Raw genomic sequence first — 27,021 nt, 5'->3', positions numbered from 1 at the left:
TGTCCTGGATGGAGATGATCCTTGAAAGCTGTCAGGGCATTCTGAACAGCTAGCATCTCTTTTTGATTGACATGAAGGTGCCTTTGGTTTGTGGGCCATGTGCCCTGAATACATTTTCCTGCCATGTGCCCCCCCCCCCCAGGCATAATCTGATGCATCTGTTACTGACTACCTGGTTGTGGGTATGGTGAATGGCTGTCCCTTGTTGTGGTGACAGGTCTGTTGCCCACCATCGAAACTCCTGTTGCAGGCAAGGAAAGAGTAATTGTTTCCAGGCTGTGACAACATTGAGTCCAAACAATTTTTAGATACCACTGTAGTTTCCTCATATGCAGTCTGGCATATGGAATTAACAGAATGCAGGATGCCATGAAGCCCAAAGCCTGCAGAATTTTTCTTGCAGATAACTGGATCTTTGTTGCCAACATTTTGAACTAAGAAGTCAGTTGCCTTTGTTTGTCTGGCGTGAGATAAGCCATCTGGGCATCTGGGTATTTAAGCTTGCACCCAGGAATATTATCTGTTGAGAGGGTACTAGTTTTGATTTATTTTCGTTTACTGTGTACCCTAGGCAAATGAGTAATCTTTTTGCAAATGCCAGATGCTTTAGTAGAATGTCCTTGTTCTCTGCTTGAATAAGGCAATCGTCCAAGTAAGGATATATTTGAATTCCTCTGTCTGCAAAATGCAATTACTGGTGCCAGGCATTTTGTGAAGACCCTGGGTGCAGTAGATAAGCCAAAGGGCAGTGCAGAGAATTGGTAGTGCATTGATCCAGCTATGAATATGAGGTACCTTCTGCAAGATTGTCTGATTGGAATATCTTTTAGGTCTAAAGTTACCAGCCAAGCCTTCCTGCCCAGCATGGGCAGGAGCTGCTGCAGAGTCAGCATTTTGAATTTTGGAACGTCCAGAAATGTGTTTAGAATAGACAGGTCCAGTATTGGTCTCCAGGTTTCGTCTTTTCTGGGTACCAAGAAAAGTCTCGAGTAAAACCCTTGTCCCTGTTCTTGCTGTGGTACTTGCTGAATGGCCCTCATGTCCATGAGGGATGAAACTTGTTTTTGTGCCTCTGTCAATTGATTGTGTGGCAGGTCTGGCATACCTTTTGCCCTTAGCAGGGTGTGAAAGTGGGACCTGAAGCCCTGGGACACTATATTCAAGACCCGCTTGTCCTGTGCCAATTTTGAGAAAAAAGTGCTAGTTTTCCCCCTAAGGGGGCTGCCAAAAAATAATTGCTTGGTGCTGGGAGAGGAAAGTAATTGGGACTGTTTCCTGTATGGCTGTGATTTGTCTTCTCCGCTTTTGGAGGTAGAAGCTCCCCCACCGTTTAGGCCTGTATGAGCCCTGGGGCTGGGATGTGCCTCTGGGACGTCTGTATCTGCCTCTTTGTGGCCTGTCGGACACTGGAAAAGACCAATTCTTTGTAGGCCAGTTCCTGCTAAATCTGGGTGGCTGTACCTGTAAGAAATCCTTTACCGTTTGCATAGATTTCGCTTTGTCCTCCATTTTCTTTAACACCTCCTCTGCTTTAACATCAAATAGGGTATCAATGCTGTAATGGAGAATCTAATAATTTTGCTTTAACATGATCAGGCAGATTCTGTTCCTTTAACCAAGCATGCCTCCTAATAAAATCCGTAACTGCAGCTCGGCAAGAGGCCTCCAGAGAATCAAAACCACATTGAAATGTATGCTTTCCCACTTGTTCAGTTGCATGCAATAAATCCTGCATTTCCTTATCTTCTGCACAATCAGAATTTGACAGCATTTTCTGTTTTAGCAGCGACATTAAGTATTGCTGACATTTAAGCATATGAAATTGACAATTTAAAGCCCTCACAGCCAAAGTAGCAGAAGTGTAAACCTTTTTTCCCCATCTGTCTAGTGCCCTTGAATCTTTATAAGAGGGAATACGTTTTTTTGCAGTAGAAGCCTTGACCCCTTTGGGACCCTGCGCAATAGATTATGGGTCAGCAGCAGGGTTTTTATAAAGAAATTTATGTGAATCTGGAACCCTGTAGTATCTGTCTGGTTCAACAGGAGCAGGAGGTAAAGAGTCAGGAGAAAGTCCGGACTCTGAAAATACATCTACAATGTCTAACACAGGAGGAATAGCCAGAGGCCTGTGCTGGGGTAGTAAAAGAAAATCTCTAAGCCTTTTCTTAGATTCTGAGTAGTCTTGGCTCTCCAAGTAGAAGTGCTCCCTCATGGTATGCAGGGTTTCCCCAAAAGAATAATCCTCAGGCGGTGAGGCTGAAGGGATAGATTCTTCTGCATCAGAATCCTCGTAAGGAGGAAGAGAGTATTCCTGTTCGGTAGAGGAGTCAGAGGAAATGGAAACCTGATCTGAAGATTCATACTCTATCTCTTGCCTAGGCCTCTTGTCAGGAGGGGGATTGGAACCCCTGATCAAGGTAATTAGGTCTTCGGCCATTATGAGCATCTGTTTTTTAGGCATGGAAATCTGTCCAGTAGAATGTTGTACTTGTTTCTTTGTCTTTAGAACTGCTTTAGTCTTTGCTTTGGAAGCTGAAGTAGGCTTTACATATAATTGTGTAGGTCTGAAAACACCCTCAAAAGCCAATGCCTGCTCAGCGGCTCCTGACCCATCTGAGGGTATAGTTTCCGAGTGTCCAATACCTTGAGTATCCAGAGGCCTAGCTGGCTCCACGTGGGAGTAGTCAGCGGCCTGTGGCTCTGAGGTAGCAGGTGTCAGGGGCTGCGACAGCGTCTCACTGAGAACCGGCGAATGGCTTTGCGGAAGCCTTGTTGGTTTTGGACCTCGGATACCTGTCCTTTTCTTTCCTTGCGCTTTTTATAAACTCCGGTCGTCGGCTGTTCCGACGGCATTATATAATTGAATCTTCGGCCAAAGTAATGAAAGGCAAAATTGTACCGACGCTTAATAGTGCGTTGGTTAAATCTAGCACAAAATCGACAGCTAGCAACGTTGTGATCAGGGCCTAGGCAAGGAATACAGTAAGAATGAAAATCCTTATGAGATATTTGCTTCCCACAAAAAATACAATTGTTAACTTTTTCCGACATCAGTCTGGAGCAAGAAAAAAAAGTTTCCCCAACGGTGTACTTAGCTTTAATGAAGACTTTGGATCTGAAATTCGTATTTGAAAATCTCAGGAGTCGGCCAACCGGCACTTGCAAACTGCTTTTGCTTCGGGCACCGTGCGGCAAGAAAGACTGAAGAAAATGGCGTCGGTTGCATCTTTTATACCCCTGGCGCACTGACGTCAGGGAAGAGGCGACAGCAACCAACGCTGGACCTGGACTTTGGAATTCAGGCCGACTGCGGGTAGCCTGCCAGCAGGATAACCCAAGTGCAATGACTGCAACAGGGAAACACGATGAACATCTATCCATTGACTTGCTGTCTTCATTAGATGGCAGTACAATGGATAAAGGGATTCATTTGTTGAGTTTATCCATAGAGAAAGAAACTAAGGGGCTGGTTACTGGATCATTGTACAAGAATTGTATGCCCTCTGGCACCCTGTAGAACAATTCTGTTTTTTAAGGTGGAGATGGCCGAGTCTAGATCAGAAGTGGAAACAAAAACATCTAAAAATGGCTTCCAGGTGGGGGGTACAACTGAAGGCTTAGGGGTCCCTAATTCCAGTAACTCACAGGATGTACATCTACGGCTTCAATGTTCTACTCCAAATGTTTAACATCCTGGAGATGATTTCCTCAAAGGAAATCTCTTCACGTGGAGAATCTGACGACAATATATCCTCATCATCAGAGTCAACTTACCCTGGAGAAAGTATCGGGGAGGAATAAGCCAATAAACACAGTCATCACAGACTTATCTTCTGATTCCTGCTACCGTTTTAAAGGAGCAGCAGCATGAAAAGTGGGCGAGAGGAAGGAAGGAGACAAAGATGAGATGGTTTTATACAAGCCTCGATAAAAATCTAGCCATTCCATCTAATAGGACATCTGCTAAGGAGAGATGTGTTTACTTGATGCCCGCTCTAGCAAAGCATGGCTGTGTGGATTATTGGACCTCGATAAGGAAGCCAGGTACCTCTTCTCTAACTAGGCTCTGTGGCATCCCCTCAGTTTCCTCCAAAATAAATCACCCTTGCCCCTTCTCTCCAATAGCAATAAGAGATTCACTCTCCCTCTGCTGGAGGGTTGGTATGATGTGTCTTGTATGCTCAGTGAAAGTAGTTTGCACGCATCGCAGACTCTTGCATCTCAGAGGGTACTGGTTTCAGGTTTTGGAACAACTTTTTGGGTGTCAGTGGGATGTTTGAGACAGAGGGTTCTAACATTGTAATAAGCATGAGGCTCAAGACATTACATCTCCAAACAGCTACTTAGGGAAGCTAACCTAGTTCTAAAGGTCTTAGGGAGAAATGACTGACATTTTACAGCTATGATAATTGCGCTCAGCTCCTATGGAAAACAAACATTGAGAGTGGAGGTCTTTATAAGGAATGTGCCTTCCACAGTTGCATTTCAGTCTTTTAGCATACATGAGCACATTTTCATGATAAAAATGAAGAAAAAGGTTCCCCAAAGGGGCAATTATCTGAAAGCCTCGACAGTGGTAACCGCATAATGACAGTGCTCAAACCAACATTAGTGAAGCTTATGCATTCAGCCTGATGGCAAGATAATCTAAGGATCCTATGCTCATAGCTATTTACAACCCAACAGCCACAGGCTGAAGTCATATGCTGGTCATATGGCACGTCAAGAAGGTTATTTAGCATTGGTACCCCAGCCAAATATCAGGATACCTTGGCATGGCAATCAATAAGCACTGGAACACTAACAGTGACCTAAGAAAGGTTAAATTTTAAAAACACAGAAAATATATATGTAACGTTTAATACACGAATATGACAAATATTAATATGTTTTGTTTTTCCTGATAAAGGTATGTGTGTCTATTTCTTCTGAAAATTTAATAAAGGTTTTTAAGAAAACATTCTATGACATTTGGAACTTTGTGATAAAGGAGAATATGCATAATCTACAGCTTTATTTTTTTAAACTGGTTAACCAGCATTTTACTCCCAACCATATAAAGTGGCAAAGTTGAAAGTTATTATGTAGGGTGCTTGTGTACTTTGCTTTTAGGAGGTGCAGTTCAACTATTAGGGCTTCAAAGCCAAGGAAGTAGACAGCTTCAAGGCACAGGCTCTGAAATTTCACTGACAGCATTTGACCAAGCTGTTTACACGGTTTCCTTTTTTTTTTTTTAAAATGCAGTTGCAAACCACAGACAAATTTGATACTTGTGTTGTGCTCAGTGAGCAAACAGAACGCACAGAATTTATGCCTAACCTGGGGAGGATTTTTCTTTACAAAAACCCAATTTCTAAAAGCATGGTTAACAAAATAAGCAAAACCCTGAACATAATCAGAATTAACTGGACAGCTAAATAACTTTTTTTTTTTTGTTTTACTAAACAGCAGAACTGCCACAAGGGGGAGCCTTACAAAAACAAGAGAAAAACTGAAGAAAAAAAGTTCAAAGAAACTAAACCGCGACAGAATATGCAGCAGAAAGATGAGACTGAATACATATACAGGCTTTGAAAGTGTATTCATGAAATCAATGACTCGTTGAAAATACAAGTGGTAGCCTAGAGGTGCTACGATCCTTCAAATGAAGTGTGGCAACTAAGATTTGGAAGTGCTAGGTTATGTGATACAACATGAGAGAAGGGAGAATATATCTGATAACCTGGGAAAGTTTTAACCACTGAGCAGGTTTAATTTCTTGCCGTGCTTGGCCTCTTCTCAGAGCACATCATTTTTTTTGTTTCCGTTCTTTCCTCCAAACGGATGTGTCATAACTGGGAGTTTGTTTAATGGGTAAGGCGTTTACCTTATAGACACAAGGTGCAGGGTTTGATTCTTACATGGGGTAATTGACTAGGCTTAAAATGGCCCACAACGGCAGTTAAGCCTAGTACTAATCTATGAACCTATGAACTTAACCTTAATTTTTTAAACCTGTACTCCTTAACCAGACTTACCTTTTTCATATTCATATTTTCATTTCTCTCAAGTGTGTGGAACATCTTTCTTAAAATAAAGTTTGTAAAGCTTCCAGTTCTGTGTCTTTATGAATTTTTATAATGTGCACAGTCTTCCAACAGTATGTAAAGAACCCCAACAAAACAAGACAACTCAGCATGAAAATCCTTAGATGCAATTCTGTCTGCCACAAGCATACAAGTAAACAAAAACAGTAACCAAAAATCAAGTGACTGCATTATGAAATAAAAAATAATTCCCAAAAACACACTTTCACATATCAAATAAGAATAAGGCCAAGAATGACCAATAAACAACTCATGAATGGAAAACAGTTAAGCATCAATCAACGTTTTCAAAGTAGCAGGAATGATTCAAAAAGAGAAGTTATGTACTCACCATAACGTTCCATGTGAGTTGTTCATCTCTCTTTCATTCCCACTGATGGATTCAGAGCGAATCCGCTGCTCCGACTCAGCCAAATGCAAAACCTCGAGGTCTTCAACCAGCTCGTGGCCTACTCCCTATCCCATTATGCACTTGTGCTTCCCTCAGATCTTGTTTGCAACCCACTATACTGATAGGTAAATACCCCGGTAAGAAAGACAAGAATGCAGTAGATAAGGACTAAATATTACCAAGATTTGTCTCAATTTCCCGGTCCTAAAGAAATTCTTGGTAGGGGATTGGTGGGTGGGACGCAAGAATGAAGGCAAGATGAACTCACATGGAACATTATGGTGAGTACATAACCTCTTTATGTGAAGTTGTTCTATCTCGCCTTCATTTTCACTGATGGGTTGGCATCCCAAGCAAAATCTTTCTTGGGTGGCTCACAGAAGTATATTCCTCAGAACTGTAGAACCAAAGGAGGCCCTATCCAATTTGTAATGAGTGATAAAGGTATGAGGTGTAGGCCATGTGTCTGCTGCACAAATGGAATCTATGGGTAGCTTAGCCAGAAAGGCTGAAGGTGTGGAAACAGCCCTAGATGAGTGGGCCTTTACTTTATGACTTAATGGCATGTGCACAGAGATATGTAAAGGAAATGCAATCTGATAACCATTTTGACAACGTGGTATTTACCACAGGAGTACCCTTCTTTGAATCTGAAAAGGAAACAAAGAGCTGTTCGATTTTCTGATGTTCTTAGTCCTGTCTAAATAAAATTGAAGTTGCCTATGGACGTCAAGTTTGTGCAGCATATGTTCCATCTTAGTATATTTGGGGAAAAAACAGGTAATTCTGTAGTCTGGTTGAGGTTCGTCTCTGAACAAATCTTAGGTAAAAATTACGGCTTTGTCCTCAGCAAGACTCTTATTGTGAAAAATCAAGTATTGGGTTTAATGGACAAGGCATGCAATTCTGAAACCCTTCGAGCAGAAGTAATAACTACTAGAAAAATGGTTTTCCATAAGTATTTCAGGTTACAAGATGAGGCTGGTTCAAAAGGGGGGCAAAGTTTATTCAAGAAAGAACAAAATTTAGGTTCCATAGTGTAACTGGGGATCTAACAGTTGGTCTCAAATGGATAGTACCTTTAAGAAAGGCTTTAGAAAGTGTATGGGACATGATACAAGCCCCCTGATCGCCAATATGAAAATTAGCAATTGCTGTTAATTGAACCCTAATGGTTGCTACAGCTGCCACTTCATTAAAAAGCTTGGTCAGAAACTCTAAAATGGATACAATTGAAGCCAAATATGGCTCAACATTGTTTTGGGATGCCCATATGGAAAACCTTTTCCATTTACTAAGGTACAACTTCCTGGTAGAATTATGAGAGGATGTTCTGAACTGCATGTGAGAGATTCTGGAACCTGGCGACTCTTGGAATTGGAGCAGCCAAGCTGTCAATCTAAGGGTATGAAGTGTAAGATGAAGAGCCCCTGATTAATGAATCAGAAGATCTGGAACTGGGCCCAGGATCCATGGTTCTTCCAGTAGATGAGGCTGAAGGAAGGGGAACCAAATCTGATGAGGCCAATAAGGGGCTATTAGAATGACAGTCCTTCCCAGAGTCTTGGCTTTCTGTAAAATTTGGGTATCAGAGGGAACAGGGAAAAAGCATAAAGATGACCCGGGGGCCAACTGTATGAGCACGCCCCTTGGGGCATCCCCCAGAGTGGGGATTACTGCAAAGTAGTTGCTGCATTTGGTGTTGGTGGGAGTTGGAGAGATCACAGCAAGGCTGGCCACATCTGCGGAATATCCTTTCTACTACTTTCAGGGACCACTCGTGAGGCAATAAAATTGCTCTGCTCAATTTGTCTGCTACCACACTGGATCTCAACGGAATGTGCATTGCTATCAGAAAGTGCTGGGTGGATGTTGCCCACTGCCAAAATCTCAGGGCCTCTCGACATAGGGGGTAGGATCTGGTTCCTCCTTGTTTATTTATCAGACCACTGACATGTTGTCTGTCTGTACTGCAATAGTCCCTAGAGGAAGAAAGTCTTGAAAGGACTGCAATGCTAGTAGTACCGCTCTCATCTATAGGACATTGATATGCAGGTGAGCCTCGTGTTTCTCCCATATGCCTTGGGCTGTCATTCCCTGAAAATGCCCCCCACCCTATCAGGGAAGTGTCTGTGGTCACAGTGGTAATAGGAGTGGGTAGAACAAAAGGGCACCCTATTGTTACTTGAGAAGTCAGCCACCAGTGAAGATCCTTCTTGCATGAATTCATTATAATTGGGTGTGACATCGGAAATTCTTGAAATGACCATTGTGTGAATAAGAAGCCATTGCAGTATACGCATATGCATTCGACCAAAGGGAATGGCAATGATTGCTGCTGCCATCGTCCCTAATATTTTTAGCACTGTTGAAGCTGGGGCTTTTTGTTTTGAGATGAGGTTCAGGACTTGAATGGCAAATTCTTTCTGGTGGAAGCTTTACAGTCAGAGATGGTGTCGAGATCTGCTCCTATAAAATGGTACGTTTGGATGGCAATAAGGCAGATTTTTCTAAATTTATGGTAATACCCAATTGACTGCAAAGATTTAAGGTTGTTTCTCTTGCTTGCATGAGTTGATGCTTGGTGGTGGTGGTGTGGAAATTACAGTTTTGTACCTACCATAAATGTAGATGTTAGAGTGCTAATACAGCTGCAGTCATAACAGATGGGTTTTCCTGCCGTCAGGCGGGTCCTCGGTCGGCCGAATTCCAAAGTCTAGGCCCGGCGTCGGTTGTCGTCGCTTCTTCCCTGACGTCAGTGCGACAGGGGTATAAAAGAACCAGCAGACACCATTTTCTTCAGTTTTTCTTGCCCCAGATGTCAGGTGCCCCCAGAAGGAAGGCAATATATAAATTTATGTAATAATGCAATGCAATATAATCAAAAAACAGTAGTTGCAAGCAAATACACCATAAAAGAATACCCCAATCAGGTTGTATGAGGAGGTCTTAGCCATTAGGCCTGTCCCAAGAGGGGAAGGAGGGAGGGAAACCTGGACTGCAGCTGTATTAGCACTCTAACATCTACATTTATGGTAAGTACAAAACTGTACTATGTTCATAGAGCATACAGCTGCAGTCATAACAGATGGGTAGAATCCCAAAGCTAAAAAAGGGGTGGTAGGCACTAGGTGGAACTAGGAGGAGCCAGGATGCCCTGCAAGACTGCAGTGGCAAAGCCTGCTCTAGAGTTGGAGTATAATGGTAGGTGATAGTGCTTGCAGAAGGTATGGACAGAACTCCAAGTGGCTGCTTCCAAAATATCTTTGGTAGGAACCCCCCTGAGGAAAGCTGCAGAGGTAGCTGTGGCCCTTGTGGAGTGAGATCTGATGCCTGCAGGTACAGTTTTACCATGAAAAGAGTAACAAAAGCGTATGCAGTGGGCTATCCATTTTGAGATCATCTGTTTGGAAATTGGCTTCCCTTGAGCTCCTGTAGCATAGGACACAAAGAGTTGCTCTGATTTTCTGAAAGGCTTTGTTCTGTCCAAATAATAACGCAGCTGTCTGTGAATGTCCAAGGAATGTAGTAGTCTCTCCCCTTTGTTTTGAGGATTAGGGTAAAAGGTAGGTAAGTGGATAGCCTGATTCAAGGCTACCCTGGATACTACCTTTGGCATAAAGGACGGATTGGTTCATAAGGAAACTCTGTCCTGATGGAAAATGATGAAAGGCTGCACAACCATGAGGGCTTGTAGTTCCAATACCCTGCGAGCTGAGGTGATGGCCAGAAGGAAGGCTGTTTTCCAGGACAAATATTGCAGTTCTGTTGAAGCAGCTGGCTCAGGAGGAGGCAAGGTCAGTTTTTCTAGAATGAAATTGAGGTCCCAAGCGGGTACTGGTTGTTTCCTTGGGGGGTTTATATTCTTAGCCCCTCTGAGGAACTGTCTTAAGAGGGGGTGAGAGAATAAAGGAGGATCAGTGTTGTATTCTACAGAAATGGCTGAGGCATGGATTTTGATGGAGGAGAATGAAAGTCCACTGCTTAGCATCTCAGCTAGGTACTGTAATATTTGAGGTAAATTCAGTAATTCCAGGATTCTGACCCTTTTTCTCATTCCAGGCACAAAATAGTTTCCACTTTGCGGAGTAGGCTTTTCTAGTAGAAGGCCTTCTAGCCTCCAAAATGACATCCTGCACCTCCGTGGAGCGTAGGGTCTGTTGTGAATTTAAGGAATCTTCCATGCGGCTAGATTGAGTGTTTTCAGCTGACTGTGACGAGTTTTGAAGTTGTGCTGAGTCAGTAGAAGAGGCATTAGAGGCAGGATCCATGGTGGGGAATGAGTCAGGCTCCTAGGGAGTGGGTAACCAGTGTTGTCTTGGCCAGTCTGGAGCATTGAGAATCATCTTTGGTCTGTTTGCTCTGGTTTTTAATAGAACTTTGGGCAGCAGAGGAAGAGGTGGAAAGGCATAAACTGTCGTTGTCCAACTGAAAGAGTGCGTCCACTTTCCAGGCCTGTGGATGAAAGGTCCTTGAGCAGAATTTTGGCAATTGGTGATTTTTGTGGGAGGCAAAGAGATCTATGTCTGGCCTTCCCCATGCTTGAATTATCTTTGTAAAAACTTGAGGATGCAACTTCCATTCGTGTGGATCTGTCATATTTCTGCTTAGGTTGTCTGCCAGCGTGTTTTCCTTGCCTGGCAAGTACTGTGCTTGAAGTTAGATTTGTAATTCCAGAGCCATGTTCCAAAGAGACATGGCCAGCCTGCATAGGGGGTATGAATGGGTTCCTCCCAGTTTATGTACCACATTACTGTGGTGTTGTCTGTCCTTATCAATAGCTGACCTGGATGCAGTAGGTCTTTGAAAGCTATAATAGCATTTATTACTGCTAGCATTTCCTTTTGATTGATGTGTAGGTGCTTTTCTTTTTGGGACCATTTGCCCTGAATGCATCGATCTGTCATGTGCGCCCCCCAGGCGTAGTCCAAGGCGTCTGTTGTGATAACTTGATTTGCTTGAGGCTTGCAGAATGGGAGACCTGTGTTTCTTTGGCATGCTTGAGCCCACCACAGAAATTCCTTCTGAAGACATGGAATCAGTGGTATTATTGTTTCCAAACTGTGGCTGTGTTGAGACCATAGGTTTTTTTTAGGTACCATTGAAGTTTCCTCATATGCAACTTTGCACATGGGATTAGTAGGATGCAAGATGCCATGAATCCCAGAGCCTGCAGGATTTTCCTTGCAGTCAGCCTGGTAAAAGTTGCCAGTTTTCTGAAGTATTGAGTTAGTTGCCCTTGTTTCTCTGGCGTGAGGTAGGCCCATCTGGGTGTTTGTATCCAAGCTGGCACCCAGGAAAATTATTGTTTGAGAGGGTATTAGCCTTGATTTCTTTTTGTTGACTGTGTATCCCAGAGAATTCAACAACATTATTACAAAAGCCAGATGTTTCAGAAGTATGTGCTTGCTGTTCGCTTGGATCAGGCAGTCGTCCAAATATGGGTATATTTGTATCCCTTGAAGTCTGCAGTAGGCAATTACTGATGCCAGGCATTTCATGAACACTCTGGGAGCAGTAGATAAGCCAAAGAGCAATGCAGAGAATTGATAATGGATTGAACCTGCAAGAAATATGAGGTATCTTCTGCAATCTTGTCTGATTGGGACATGCAGGTATGCCTCCTTGAGGTCCAATGTTACCAGCCAAGACTCCTTGCCCAGCATGGGAAGAAGCTGCTGTAATGTGAGCATCTTGAATTTTGGCACGAGTAAAAATGTGTTTAGGATGGATAGGTCCAAAAAAGGTCTCCAATCTTTTCCCTTCCTTGGTACCAGGAATAGTCTGGAATAAAAACCTTGACCCTGTTCTTGTGCAGGTACCTCTTGAATAGCTTTCATGTCCATGAGATCTGAAATTTGTTTTGTGCCTCTGTCCTTTGATTGTGTGGCAGGTTTGGCATGCCTCTCATTTTTGGAAGGGTGTGAAAGTGGAATCTGTAGCCTCTGTCTATAATGTCCAGGATCCATTTGTCTTTTGTGACAATATGCCAATTTTTCAAAAATAATGCCAGTTTTCCGCCTAAAGGTGCTGCCATTTGAGCCTTGCTTGGCATGCAAAGGGGGAAGTCATTGGGTCTGCTTTCTGAATGGCTGTGAACTATCCTCACCACCTCTTTGTGTAGGTGCTTGCCACTGTCTGCCTCTAAACGATCCTTGAGATTGCCCTCTGCCCCTCGGGCGCCTGTATCTACCTCTTTGGGGTCTGTCTGTGGCTGGAAAGGACCAACGTGGAGGTTGTACCTGTAGGAAATTTTTCACTGTTTGCACTGATTTTGCCTTTTCCTCCATTTTCTTTAATACCTCCTCAGCTTTAACACCAAACAATACATCTTTTTGCAGAGGGGCATCTAGTAATTTAGCTTTGACATGATCTGGTAAGGTTTGCTCTGAGCCAGGCATATCTACGTATGACTGATCCTGTAACAGCAGCTCTACATGAGGCCTCTAAAGTATCAAAATCACATTGCAAAGTAGGTTTACCCACTTGTTCTGCACTATGTATCAAATCCTGCAACTCCTTCAAGTCTGGTTGTTCAGGTTGTGACATTTTGCTTCTCAACTGTGATAACAGAAACTGTTGGTACTTTAACATATGGAACTGACAGTTTAATGCCCTCATGTTTAAGGTGGCCGAGGTGTATACCTTTTTCCCCCCACCTTTCTAAAGCTCTGGAATCTCTCTCTGAAGGTAATGGATTTTTAGCAGTGGAGGCCTTAATTCCCTTGGGGCCCTGTGAAATAGTTTCTGGGTCAGCCGCATGGCTTTTGTATAGGAATTGGTGAGTCAGGAACCCGGTAATATCTATCTGTCAGGCTTGACTGGGGCTGGAGCTAAAGAGTCTGGGTTAAGGCAGGCCTCCGAATACACATCATCTAGAATGTCTAAGACAGGAGGTATAGCCAGAGGCCTGTGCTGAGGGACCAAGAGAAAATCCCCAAGCCTTTTCTTGGAGTCTGAGTACTCTTGGCCTTCCCAGTGGAAGTGTTCCCTCAAGGTATGCAAGGTTTCCCCAAAAGAGTAATCCTCAGGGGGGGAGACAGAGGGAAAGGACTCCTCTGCAGTATGAATGTTCCTGGTCTTCAGAATGTTCTGAAATAATGGAGGCCTGGTCGGAGGAGGGGGATTCTTCCTCCACTCTGGGCCTTTTGTCCGGGGGGGGTTTGAGAACCCCTGATAAGAGTAATCAAATCCTCAGCCATTTTGAGCATCTGCTTTTTAGGCATGGGGCCTTCAGAAGGGCCCTGTGGAGCTTGCCTTTTAGTAATGCATGGCTGCTTTAGACTTAGTGAAAGCCTTGATGGAAAAAGAAGAGGAAGGCCTGAAGACACCTTGAGAGGTGGCAGACCTGTCTAAACTCTGAGTTTCACCGCCAAGAGTGGCTTCGGTATCTGTAGTCAGGGTGTGGGCTGAAGAGCCTGCGACCTCGGGCACAGTAGACACTGCCAATGAAGTGTCGTCGGTAGTCAGGGGCTGCGTAGGTGCCTCACTGAGAACTGGACCACCTGTAGTTGGCTTTGGCGTGGTGTCGGTAGAAATCGCGGACCTCGTATGTCGGTCCTTATCTTTGTGTCTTTTACTCAAAACTGGAGTTGGAGTATCCGACGACATAATGTAATTAAATTTTTTGCCAAAATAGTGTTGGGCAAACTCCGCCCAACGCTTAATAGTGCGTCTGTTGAATGTAGCATAAAAACGACAGGCCGAGACGTCGTGGTCTGGGCCTAAGCAAGGAATGCAGAGGGAATAAAAATCCTTATGTGGTATTTGCTTCCCACATGAAATGCAATTATTAACTTTGTCTGACATCGGTCTGAGGCAAGAAAAGTTTCCCCAACGGGGTACTTAGCTTTCAAGAAGACTTCGGTTGAAAAATATTAGTAATCTCAGGAGCTGGCCGACCGGCACTTGCGAACTGCTTCTGCTTCGGGCACCGCGTGGCAAGAAAGACTGAAGAAAATGGCGTCGGCTGGTTCTTTTATACCCCTGTCGCACTGACGTCAGGGAAGAAGCGACGACAACCGACGCCGGACCTAGACTTTGGAATTCGGCCGACCGAGAACCCGCCTGACGGCAGGAAAACCCATCTGTTATGACTGCAGCTGTATGCACGAACATCCAGTCTAGATATGGAAACACCTGGAATCCTAACTGTCTCAGGCGAGCCGTGACTACTGCGCTATGCATTTGGTGAACACTCTGGGGCTCTAGTGAGACCAAAGGGCAGCGCTCAAAACTGATAACTGGCTCCTAGCCGAAAGTGCAGATGATCCCTGGATGGTCTGGTCATTTTATGTGGTAGTACGCATCCTGGAGATCTGTTGAGCACATCCAATTGTCTTTCCCTAGAAAAGGAAGTATAGACTGTAGCGTGACCATCCGGAACTTTGTTTTATTTTTTGATCTGCCAAGATCCAAAATGGGTCCCCAGTCCAGTTTTCCTTGGAACTAAATCCGGATCCTCTTTGGTCTGCTGAGACTGGCTGGATGACTTTCTAGCAACCTTGCAATTTCTATGGTTGCTTGTTCCCTATGACTGGGAGGAATGTTTGGGATTTTTCTCATGGGGGTGTTAGCAAAGGGAATGGAGTATCCTCTGTATACGACGCTTTGTACCCAGTGGTCTTATCTTTGTACCCAGACACCTGGCTAAAAATGAGAGACCCCTAACTGCCTACAGAGATGGACAGACAGGCTTCCTTTCAGGAGCGCTGCTAGGGCTTTCCAAAGAACTGATCTCTGTCGCCCTGTTTCTATGGGCCTCCTCGGCTGCGTGGATGATGTCTTCCATTATTACCCCCTCCTCTGCCTCTAGAGAGGGGTTTCACAACACGTGTCATGGAAAGCTCCTTGGGATTTACGGAACCACATCTTCCCACTTTTCAGACCTTTGGGGTAAGATCTGGTAGGGGTGGAAATACAGACTCCTACAGCAGACAGTCTTTCCGTCTTGCTCATATGTGATAAGAGTTTCCTTCACTTTCAGTCCAAAGAGGGACGAACCATCAGGAAAATAAGTCCATCCAGGAGTGTCTCCCAACAGCAATTCCTGTACCCGCTGCCCTGCTCATTCCATCAGCTGCATACGAAACCAGACACATGCAAGAGTTTATAAGGGAATTTAGGGTAGCAAGCTGGGAAGTTACCTTATCTGAGTCCCCGCAGCTATTGCACCCTGTAGAGCATCTCCCAACTCCTTAAGGAGAGCTCTCTCTGTGTAGTCTAGTAAAATGTGTAAGATAGTTCAGGGATCGAAGCGCAAAAGCCGCTGAACTAAACATGTGCTTTCCGTATCTGTCCATGATCCTAGAATCCCTATTAGGAGGATAAACAGATGTAGAGGTCTCCGACAACTTCTTTTTGGTGGCTGCTGCAACCACCATAGCATCAACGGGTACTTCTTTGGTAAGGAAAACCTTGTCATGGGGTGACGTTATGAATTTATTAGGCGTCCGAGGGACAGGTTCCCATGGTATCCGGGGATTCCCACGCCTTTCGAAAAACGAGGTCCATCAGTTCATCAAAAGGCAGAGACACCCAAGAGGTGGAGGGCCGAGACCCAAAGCCTTCAGGAGGACTGAGTCATCATAATCATCATCAGTAGGATTACTGTGCTTCCAGCCACCCCTGTTTCACTATTTCCAAGATATCCCAGAAGAAGATATCTTCAGAGGGGGACCGTGGGGACCCTTCTGACTCATCTAAGTCAGTATCCAATGTGATGGATTCCTGTGGGGAGTCCAGATGCTTCCTCTTGCAAAGCCTCTTCCTGGGAACCTCCTCAGTGAGAGCTTCTGGAGAGGTCTCGGACGAGCAGGGCTCACCCAATGGGTGACCTGAGGCTCAGGGTCTCCACGCTTTTGAGGGATCAGTGAAGCAGAGGCAGACACAGGTGCTTTAAGGGAGGAGGTTACTGGTACCGATGATGTGGATGCCCAAAGGGGACAACACTCTAGTCATAGCATCGAAGCCCCCCCCCCCACGGCTCTGATCCGAAGGGAACCCTGAATCCGTGGGGTCCAAGCTCGAGGTAGGGGCCGAACTCACCCAAGCCCAGGCCCAAAGAGGCAAAGTTGGAACAGACAGTTTGGTAAGACTATCCTCTCCGGACCCGACCGGCGAGTGACTGCTCCTAGACTAAGGTCGGCACTGAAAACGTCAGAGTAGTCGGAACAGACAGGCCCAGGAGGGGTGTCAGCTCTGGCGGTTCCACAAACATCAGCTCTGAACACTCCGGCTCTGAAACCTCGGGTCGAATCGGAGGAGGAACAGAAGTCATGGGCTGGGTCTTGGTCTGTTTTGAAACCTCAAGGTTTGGCCCAGACAAAATATTTGCTAGTGCCAGTGTCTGCAGAAGCCTCGGCAGTACACTATCCACATCCTTATCAGAGTGCCTTGAGGATCTGGAAGAAGCTATAGAAGAGGCCACTGACTGAATCAGTAAGAATAAAGGCAAGATAGAACAACTTCACATCACAAAGGCATGCATCTGGAGCCTTTCTCTCCCCAGGCCGCTGCTGAAAATTGGCTTTGCTCCAAGTCGGGCTTTCCCGGTTAACAAATGTCAAATAAAATACATAAAAAAAAAAGATTACCAACATTGCATTTACTGATGGCCTATGCCAGCCATGTCAGTAAAATATTTCAGACCACCAATGAGTTGCTCAGCGGGATGGCCAGATTACATCTATGCTGGTATGAAGTCATCCATGTGATGCGACTTCCTGCTACAATGACCAACCTCCAAAAGATTCCTCTCCCAAATCTACACATTTAATTACAGTTCACAATACTCTGCATGCATGCCCTAGAAAGACCAAGTTTACTTACTGGTGGATGTAATGGCTCATTAGTGTTTGCTGGAAGTGCAGCTTCAGCTTCTTTGTCAAACTCGGCCTGTTAAGACAGAATGACAAGTTTAACTAAAACTGGAAAAGGCAAAAGGCCATCATCTTTCAGACAAATGTTTTCCTACCAGAAAGTAGCACTTGTTTATCAGTTTTTCTACTGCAATGACAATCATCCATTCCACTCTACCACAGGCAACATTTTTTCTGATCAAGCCACATGAATCTGCAATTTTTGTAAACTTCAACTGCACTACACTACAGTGCATTTAAAAGCCTTCAACTAATTGTGCAGAAAAAAGTCCTTTCTAATTAAACCACCATTAAAACTAGCACAGTGTCCCACTTGTACAGAAACTACCACAAAAAATGTCAGTAAAATAGACTTCTTTTGAGTCTAAAGTACTCTCCATTGTAAACAGCATGGGCAGCTTACTGTTTATTCAACATACTTTTATGTCTATTGCACAGGAGGATCTATTTGGCAAAGACTGATTACAGTGGAGGTACAGGGGGAAAAAAAGCTTCAGACAAAAATCCAAGATTTACTAACAAAAGGTATAACAACATGGATATAACTTCCACAAACTGGGACTACAAAGACAGTCAAAAAGGCAGGTAAAACAGCAAATGAATATGAAGAAAACCATACACAATATTTGCACAATGTTAAAAGTTAATTCAGTCCTCGATACCGTAGGTAAAAAGGATGCCGCATATGGTCTCTTGCGGTGCACTTAGAAATGTTCATAAAATGGGTATATACAACAAACAAACGTGACATTAATACTGTGTTCTGCTTCATACATGCAAGCAAAATTGCAAACATACAAAGCAACTCTTACAGCAGGCTATGCTGATAGGAGTAGAAAATAAGACATACGGTGTAGCAGGGTTGCCAGAAAAGATTTAATTATCAAAAGTACAGCAAAACCACCTCTGGTCAACAATTTCATCAACTGATTCTGAGGAAAGAACAGGCATAGGAAAGATACGAGTATGACTTGAGAAGGCAAGACCATATTTCATAAAATCCAAAATCGGAGAACAAGACAGCGGAAAAGACAGTACTTCATTACAAATGACATTTAACGCTAACAGTAGGAACAGTGGGAGTGAGGAAACAAACATTAATGAATATAAGACAAGGTAGGCCTGCAATGATATGTTTCTAGATGAGAGAAAAAAGAAGTCACAAAATCTAAAAAGGAAGTTTGTATTTGTTTTCCAGGGCAGAGCACTAACCTCTGTGGATCTTTTTCAGACTCAGCCCGGGAGCAGTGTCTGATTAAGTGACTTCCTCAGCTTCCATTGTCTAATTGTGCGACTCTTAGCGCATCAAGCCTTGTATCACTGGACCACAGGAAAAAGCTTAACAGCTCTTTAATCCTTTAAGCCAATTGCCAGACAAGTTTAAAGGAGAGGCTGATGTACAGACTGGAAAATCAGAGGAAGACTTTTGACTATTTAGCTAGGATAATTTTACAAGTTAATTGGCTACACAAGAGATCTGTCAGCCAATCTGAAGATGTATTCCCTTATGTTCAGAGGGAGTTTACTCACTATTTGGTGGTTGAACAAGTTATGTACTCACCATAACGTTAGATGTATGTAGTCCATCTCGCCTTACATTCTTACCAGTGGGTTCGGAGCCGAACCTCAGCTTCGACTCTGCCATACTCTAGCTCGAAGTCTTCAATTGGCTCGTGGCTAAAGGTATCCCATCACGCAACAGGTCTATTCCCCAGATCTTGTTTGCTGCTGCAAGCTCACACACTAAGAACCACCCCAACAGAAAGGATTACTGAAACCTAGAGACAAATACCTCCAGGTCCTCCAGGAGGGGGAAGGAGGGAGGGTTAGTAAGAATGCAAGGCGAGATGGACTACATACAATCGAAAGTTATGGTGAGTACAGAACTTCTTGATGTTATGTAGTCCAATCTTGCCTTCATTCTTACCCGTGGGACAGCGTCCCTAGCACCTTCATCTTGAGTGGCTCAGTGAAAAATACTTGAGCACTGTGGAACCAAAGGAAGATCTGCCTCTAGAAACCAGATCTAATTTGTAGTAACTAATAAAAAGTATACGGCGAAGCCCATGTTGCAGCACAAATATCATCCATAGACATCCAAGCCTGAAAAGCAGTTGAGGTAGCCACAGATCGTGTGGAATTAGCCTTCAATTTAAAGAGTAATTCTTTGCCATTGGAAGCATAAATAAATGAGATGCAATCGGAGATCCAGCAAGACAAGGTTATCTTAGAAACCGGAACCCCAAGTCTAGTGTCTGAAAACGAGACATTTGATCTGATTTCCTGAAATCTTTTGTTCTATGTAAATAGAAACGCAATTGTCTGTGAACATCCAGCTGATGAAAAGTACAGTTTTGTACCTACCATAAATGTAGATGTCCGATAGACATGCAACTGCAGTCATAACATATGGGTTGTCCTGCCTCAGGCAGCCCTCGGTCGGCCGGATTCCAAAGTCTGGGTCCGACGTCGGATGATGTCGCATTTCTCTCTGACGTCAGAGCGGCTGGAGTACATAAGCATCAGCCGACGCCATCTTCTTCAGTGTTTCTTGCCCCAGATGCTAGGTGCCCTCCAAGGAAGGCTGTAATCAAATTGGAAGACAAAAACAGGATTCCAGAGAAATAAATGAGCAATAAAACAAATACACCATAACAGATATCCCCAGCTAAGAGAAACAGGGATAGGAGTGGATCCTAGGTATAGAGGGGTATGGAGGGAGGGAAAATCCGACTGCAGTTGCATGTCTATCGGACATCTACATTTATGGTAGGTACAAAACTGTACTATGTCCTTCAAGAATGCAACTGCAGTCATAACATATGGGTAGAATACCATAGCTTAGCTGGGGGAGGAGGAATGCTCTAGGAAAAAGATGGTGTGGCAATCAAACCCTGCAGGACTGCCGAAGCAAAGCCTGCTCTGGATCTGGAGTATAGAGGGAGATTGTAATGTTTGGAGAATGTATGCACGGAGCTCCATGTAGCAGCTTCTAGAATGTCCTTAGTAGGCACCCCTCTTAAGAATGCTGTAGAGGTGGCTGTAGCTCTTGTGGAATGTGGTCTGACATTGGCTGGAACAGTCTTTCCATGAAAGGAATAACAAAATCTGATTCAATGTCCAATCCATTTTGAAATAGTCTGTTTTGAAATTGCTTTTCCTTGGACTGCAGGGGCGTAAGCTACAAAAAGTTGTTCAGACTTCCTACTGGCCTTGGTTCTGTCCAGGTAGTATCTAAGTTGTCTGTGAATGTCCAAGGTATGTAACAGTCTTTCCCCCTTATTCTCAGGATTGGGGAAGAAAGCAGGCAGATGAATAGCTTGATTTAAAAAAACCCTAGATACCACACCTTTGGCATAAAAGTAGGGTTGGTCCTTAATGAAACCCTGTCTCTGAAAAATTATGAACGGTGGTATTGCAATTAGGGCCTGTAGTTCCGAAACCGTTCTTGCTGAGGTAATTGCCAACAGGAAAGCTGTCTTCCATGAGAGAAATTGCAAGTCAACTGAAGCTGCTGGCTCAAATGGAGGTAGAGTCAGTTTTTCTAGGACAAAATTGAGGTCCCAGGCTGGCACTGGGGCCTTTCTTGGTGGCTTTATGTTCTTGATTCCCCTGAGGAATTGCCTTAGCAAAGGGTGTGAAAAGACAGGAGGATCAGTGTTATATCTAGCTGAAATAGCTGATGCATGTATCTTTATGGAAGAATATGAGAGGCCGTTCTTTAGCATATCTGCCAAATATTCTAAGATGAGTGGGATGTTCAACAATGATGCATCATGTCCCTTGCTGGTATTCCAATTGCTGAATCTCTTCCATTTTGCTAAGTAAACCTTTCTGGTGGATGGTCTTCGAGCCTCTGTTAGTATCCGCTGAACTTCCTTGGAGAGAGATAGGTTGAGGTTATTTATGGGATCTCCCAGGCTGTTAGCTGCAGTGTCTGAAGGTTTGGATGCACTGTTTTGAAATTGTGTTGAGTGAAAAGTAGAGGCCATTGGGGAAGGGCCCACCACCTGGTGTGACATATGCTCCGTAGTAGTGGGTACCAGTGTTGTCTTGGCCAGTCCGAAGCTATTATGATTCCCTTGGGTCTCTCTGCTTTGATCTTTAGTAATACTGAGGTCATCAGTGGCAGAGGTGGGAATGCATAGATTGTTAGGAAGTTCCAGTTGAATGAGACAGCATCTATTTTCCAAACTTTTGGATGGTATGTCCTTGTGCAGAATTTTTGTAGATGATGGTTGAGGTGAGAGGCAAATAGGTCTACTTCTGGCCTGCCCCATGTCGAAGTGAGTTGTGTGAAGATCTTCGGATGTAACCTCCACTCGTGTGGATCTGTGAAATTCCTGCTTAGGCTGTCCGCCAACACATTGTCTTTGCCTGGAACAAACTGGGATTGTAACTGGATGTTTAGGCTCAGTGATTTTTCCCAAAGATGCTTTGTCAGTCTGCAAAGGGGGTAAGAGTGGGTGCCCCCTTGCTTGTTTATATACCACATCACAGTGGTGTTGTCTGTCCGTATCAGTAAATGGCCTTGCTGAAGTTGGTGTTGGAAGGCCTCGATGGCATGCATTACTGCCAGCATTTCCTTTTGATTTATATGCAGATGTGTTTCCTTTTGAGACCATTGTCCTTGTATACACCTGCCTTCCATGTGCGCCCCCCCCATCCAAGGTCTGAGGCGTCTGTGGTCATGGTCTGTGTTATCTGTGGTTTTTTGAATGACATACCTGTGTTTGCCTGGCTCACCGAGGCCCACCATAGGAATTCCTTTTGTAGGCATGGAATGAGCAGTATGGTTGTCTCCAAGTTGTTGCTGTGCTGAGACCAAATGCTTTTTAGGTACCATTGAAGCTTTCTCATGTGTAGTCTTGCTAATGGAACCAGGAGAATGCAGGATGCCATGTAACCCAGGGCCTGTAGGAATCTCCTTGCAGTCATCTGGGTGAGTTTTGCTAAACCTTTGAAGTAATGAGTTAACTTCTCTTGCTTGTCTTCTGTCAGGTAAGCCATTTGAGAGGCTGTGTCTAATTTGGCTCCCAACAAGATTATTTGCTGGGATGGCTGCAGTCTTGACTTTTGGAAGTTGACTGTGTATCCCAGAGCTTGAAGTAATCGTATGACATAGTCCAAGTTTTTTGTCAACATCAATTTGTCGTCCGCTTGTATGAGGCAGTCGTCCAGGTACGGGTAAATTTGTATCCCCTGGAGCCTGCAATGAGTAATTACTGAAGCCAGGCATTCTGTGAATACTCTGGGCGCAGTAGATAAGCCAAATGGCAATGCTGAGAATTGATAATGCTCTGGCCCTGCAAGAAATCTGAGGTATCTCCTGCAGCTGTGTCTGATAGGGACATGCAGGTATGCCTCCTTGAGGTCCAGAGTAATCAGCCAAGACCCCTTGCCCAGCATGGGAAGGAGTTGCTGTAGAGTCAGCATTTTGAACTTTGGTACTATGAGAAAGGTGTTTAATGCGGACAAATCCAGTATTGGTCTCCACTGAGATTATTTTCTTTGAACAAGGAACAGTCTTGAGTAAAACCCCTGGCCTTGTTCTTGTTGTGGAACTCTTTCTATTGCTTTCATCCGAGTCAGCAGAGAGATTTGCTTGATAGCCTCTGCCCTCTGGTTTTGTGGTAGGTTTGGCATGCCTTGTTTTCTTGGCAAGGTATGAAAATGGAACCTGTAGCCTCTGTCTATAATGTCCAAAATCCATTTGTCCTTTGTCAGTCTGTGCCAATTTCCTGCAAACAGAGATAATTTCCTGCCCAAGGGAGCTTCTATTTGTTCCCTGGTAGGCGGAAGTAGAGGAAAGTCATTGAGATTGTGGCTGTGGGGCAGGTGAAACCCCTGCGTCACTTCTTTGGTTTCCTGGGTGCCATTGTCGCCCCCTGTAAGGACCTCTGTATTGGCCTCTTCCTCGGCCACGTCTGTTTTTACCCCTTTGAAACTTTTCTGGATTAGGAAAGGACCAGTTTTTTGAAGGCCAATTCCTACTGAATCTGGGGGGTTGAACCTGGAGGAAATCTTTCACCGTCTGAACTGATTTTGCTTTTTCCTCGATGGTCTTTAACACCTCCTTAGCATTAGCACCAAAAAGCTTGTTCTTTTCCAAAGGTGCATCCAGAAGTTTTGCCTTTACATGATCTGGTAGAGGTTGATCTTTTAACCATGCATGTCTACGAATGACTGCCCTGTCATAGCTGCCCTACATGAAGCTTCCAGTGCATCATATCCACACTGCAGGAAGTGATTGCTTACTTGCTGAGTGTTATGTACAGCTTCCTGCAAAGCCTTCCTGTCTAAAGGATCAGGAGAGGCCAATGTTTTTTGTAAATCTTCTAACAGGAAATCCTGATATTGTAACATATGAAAAAGGCAATTCAAAGCTCTCATAGATAAGGTAGTGGATGTGTAAACCTTTTTGCCCCATCTGTCTAATGACCTAGCTTCCCTGTTGGAGGGCAATGGATTTTTAGAGGTGGAAGCTGAAACTCCTTTAGGCCCCTGAGAACTAGTTTCCAAATCAACAGTATGGGCCCTGAATAAATGGGAATGAGTTTCTGGGACCCTGTAATACCTGTCTGGCTTGGCTGGAGCAGGAGGAAGAGAGTCAGGGGTAACACTAGAGTCAGAATATAAATCATCCAAAACATCAAGTACAGGAGGAATAGCTAAGGGCCTGTGCTGGGGCTTCTTAAGGAAAGTCCGGCTTTCTGGAATCAGAATATTCCTGGCCTTGCCACTTGAAATGTTCCCTCATGGTATGCAGAACTTCCCCAAAAGAAATATCCTCAGGAGGGGAGGCCGAGGGGATGGAATCCTCTGCATCCGAGTCCTCATAGGTCTGGAAGAGCTCTTCCTGGCTATCAGAGTGGACAGAGCCCTCAGAGTCTTCATCTGACGGAATAGGGTCAGAGGGTTCAACCCGGGGCCTTTTATCAGAAGGAGGCTGGAATCCTCTCAGGATGGGCCTGTGAACCTCTAATCATAGAAATTAAGTCAGCAGCCATAGACATAATTTGTGTCTCTGGAGTAGGCTGAGGTAAGGTTTTAGTAGTAAGATGTTTTGTTTTGCTGGCTGCCTTAGCCCTGGTGTAGGCCTTAATAGACATGGCCATAGGAGGCCTGGCAGCTCCACGTGCAGGAGTGACCTTGTCTACAGCAATGGTCTCGGGCATTTCCTCGGTTTCGGTATCCGGAGGAAAATCAATAACTGGCGGAGTGATATCCGGAATCGGAGTCGTCGGTAATGCGGTGTCTTCGGTTCGGAGCAGTGGAGAGACCGTCTCAGAGGGAACCGGAGCACTCACGATAGGTTTTGGCGTGGAGTCTGTGGTAGACGCGGGCAGAGGATGTCGGTCCCGGTCTTTTCGTTTCTTGGGAGTTTGCGAGGTCGGAAGTTCAACGGCATTGTGTAAGCAAATTTTTCGCCGAAAAAATCTTCAGCGAACTCCGCCCGGCGCCTGAGTGCACTTGTTGAAGCGAGCACAGGCTACACAGGCAGAGACGTCGTGGTCTGGGCCAAGGCAAGGAAGACAGTAAGAGTGGAAATCCTTATGAGGTATTTGTTTACCACAAGAAAGACAATTGTTAAACTTTTTCAGTAATTTCTGACATCGGCTGAGGCAAGAAAAGGTCCCCAATGGGGTACTTAGCTTTTTTGATGACATCGGAATCGAAGAATACAGGAGCTGACCGACCGGCACTTGCGAACTGTTTCTGCTTCGGGCACCGCGTGGCAAGAAAGACTGAAGATGATGGCGTTGGCTGATGCTTATGTACTCCAGCCGCTCTGACGGAGAGAAATGCGACATCAGCCGACGTCGGACCCAGACTTTGGAATCCGGCCGACCGAGGGCTGCCTGAGGCAGGACAACCCATATGTTATGACTGCAGTTGCATTCTTGAAGGACATCTTAAATTCTGCCTTGTTGGAGAACTCAGGAAAGCACACAGGCAACTCAATGGATTGGTTGATACTGACAACATAGGCAACCTTTGGAACAAAAGAAGGGTTGGTTCTTAAGGAGACCCTATCCTTGTGAAACACCAAGTAAGGTGGTCTAATCGATCATGCTTGGAGTTCAGAGACACACCTAGATGAAGTTATGGCTACCGAGAATACCGTCTTCCATGATAAGAATTTAATGTCACATGTATCTGCGGGCTCAAAGGCAGATGAGTTGAGCTTCTGTAGTACAAAATTGAGGTCCCATGGTATCACTGGATCAAAGACTGGAGGTTGGAGTAACAATGCCCCTCTCATAAAAGTCCTACAAAGCCAATGAAGCATAAGGTTAGGCTCATTAGCAACATGAAAGGTAGAAATTGCTGCCAATTGCACTTTAATGGTTGCCGCAGCAGAACTTTGACTAAACAGTTGAGAAAAAAATTCCAATATTGCGGAAATAGGCATTGTATAAGGATCAATATGACTCTCACGGGCCCAAATAGAAAATCTCTTCCACTTACTGGAATAAATCTTCCTGGTAGAACGCTTGTGGGAAGATGATAGAATATGGACCACTTCCGGGAAAAAATCATGGAGCCTGACTAAGGACGGAACTGGAGAAGCCAAGATGTCAACCTGAGGGTCTGGATGGAGGGATGGAACTGTCCTGACAAACGAGTCAACAAATCTGGAACTGGGTCCAGAATCCAAGGCTTGTCCATTATAGGGTTGAAGGAAGGGAAACCAAATCTGACGAGGCCAGTGTGGGGCAATGAGGATCATTTTGCTCCCCACAGACTACTTTCTGAATGACCTTTGATATCAGAGGTAATGGTGGAAAGGCATAGAGAAGACCGGAGGGCCAATTGTGAGCCAGAGCATCCCGTAGCTGCTGCATTTGGCATTGAGGGGGCTGGCAAATAGATAGCAGTAAGGCTGACCCCATCTGTAGAATATCTCTTCCGCAACATAATTGTTCCGGGACCATTCGTGAGGCATTAAGATAGCTCTGCTCAGCCTGTCTGCAATAACGTTGGACTTCCCCGGTACATGTGTTGCAACTAGAAAGCATTGGGAAGGCACCGCCCACTGCCAAACTCTTAGTGCCTCTCTATAAAGGGGGTATGATTTGGTTGCTCCCTGTTTGTTCAGGTACCACACCACAGACATGTTGTCTGAGTGGATTGCAAATGTCCCTAGAGGGAGAGAGCTCTGAAGTGCTCGCAACGTTAATAGCACTGCTCTCATCTCCAAGACACTGATATGCAAATGGGTCTCATGATCCTGCCACGTGCCTTGGACAGTCCTGCCAACATAATGCCCCCCACCCGATCTGGGAGGCATCTGTGGTCACCACGGCAACTGGAGAAGATGGGACAAAGGGCTTTCCCACGCTGAGATTGCTGGCCTGAAGCCACTAGCATAGATCCCGCTTGCACGTGTCTGTAATCAGAATAAAATGGGAGACGGGGAGATGCTGCAGTGACCATTGGGCGAAAAGCAGCCACTGAAGAACCTCATGTGTAGCCTAGCAAGGGGAACTAGCATGATCGTGGCAGCCATGGTCCCTAATAACTTGAGGACCACTTTTGCCATGACCTTCCTCAATGGTAGTAAGGTGTAGACCTGCTGTTGTAGAGCCTGAATTCTCTCTTCTGGTAAGAAGGCCCTCATGAGCACCGTATCTAGTTTGACGCCGATAAAAAAGTGACA

The 27,021-nt window shown here is 44.7% G+C and overlaps 1 protein-coding gene across 4 annotated transcripts in view; it reads right to left on the bottom strand.

The window, feature by feature from the left end:
* LOC122815299 overlaps positions 1–27,021 on the bottom strand; it is a 623,971-nt gene that overhangs the window by 302,544 nt on the left and 294,406 nt on the right. For all 4 annotated transcript variants that reach the window (XM_044087667.1, XM_044087668.1, XM_044087665.1 and 1 more), the window contains one exon: positions 17,308–17,373. In XM_044087667.1, the coding sequence (XP_043943602.1) occupies positions 17,308–17,373 (66 nt within the window). The remainder of the gene's footprint in view (positions 1–17,307; positions 17,374–27,021) is intronic.

The sequence above is a fragment of the Protopterus annectens genome, chromosome 11.part0 (assembly GCF_019279795.1).
Source record: "Protopterus annectens isolate FY-2018-M chromosome 11.part0, PAN1.0, whole genome shotgun sequence".
NCBI lineage: Eukaryota > Metazoa > Chordata > Ceratodontiformes > Protopteridae > Protopterus > Protopterus annectens.
Note: the sequence above shows the minus strand (reverse complement) of the source record. Positions and strands in the feature narration are given on the sequence as shown.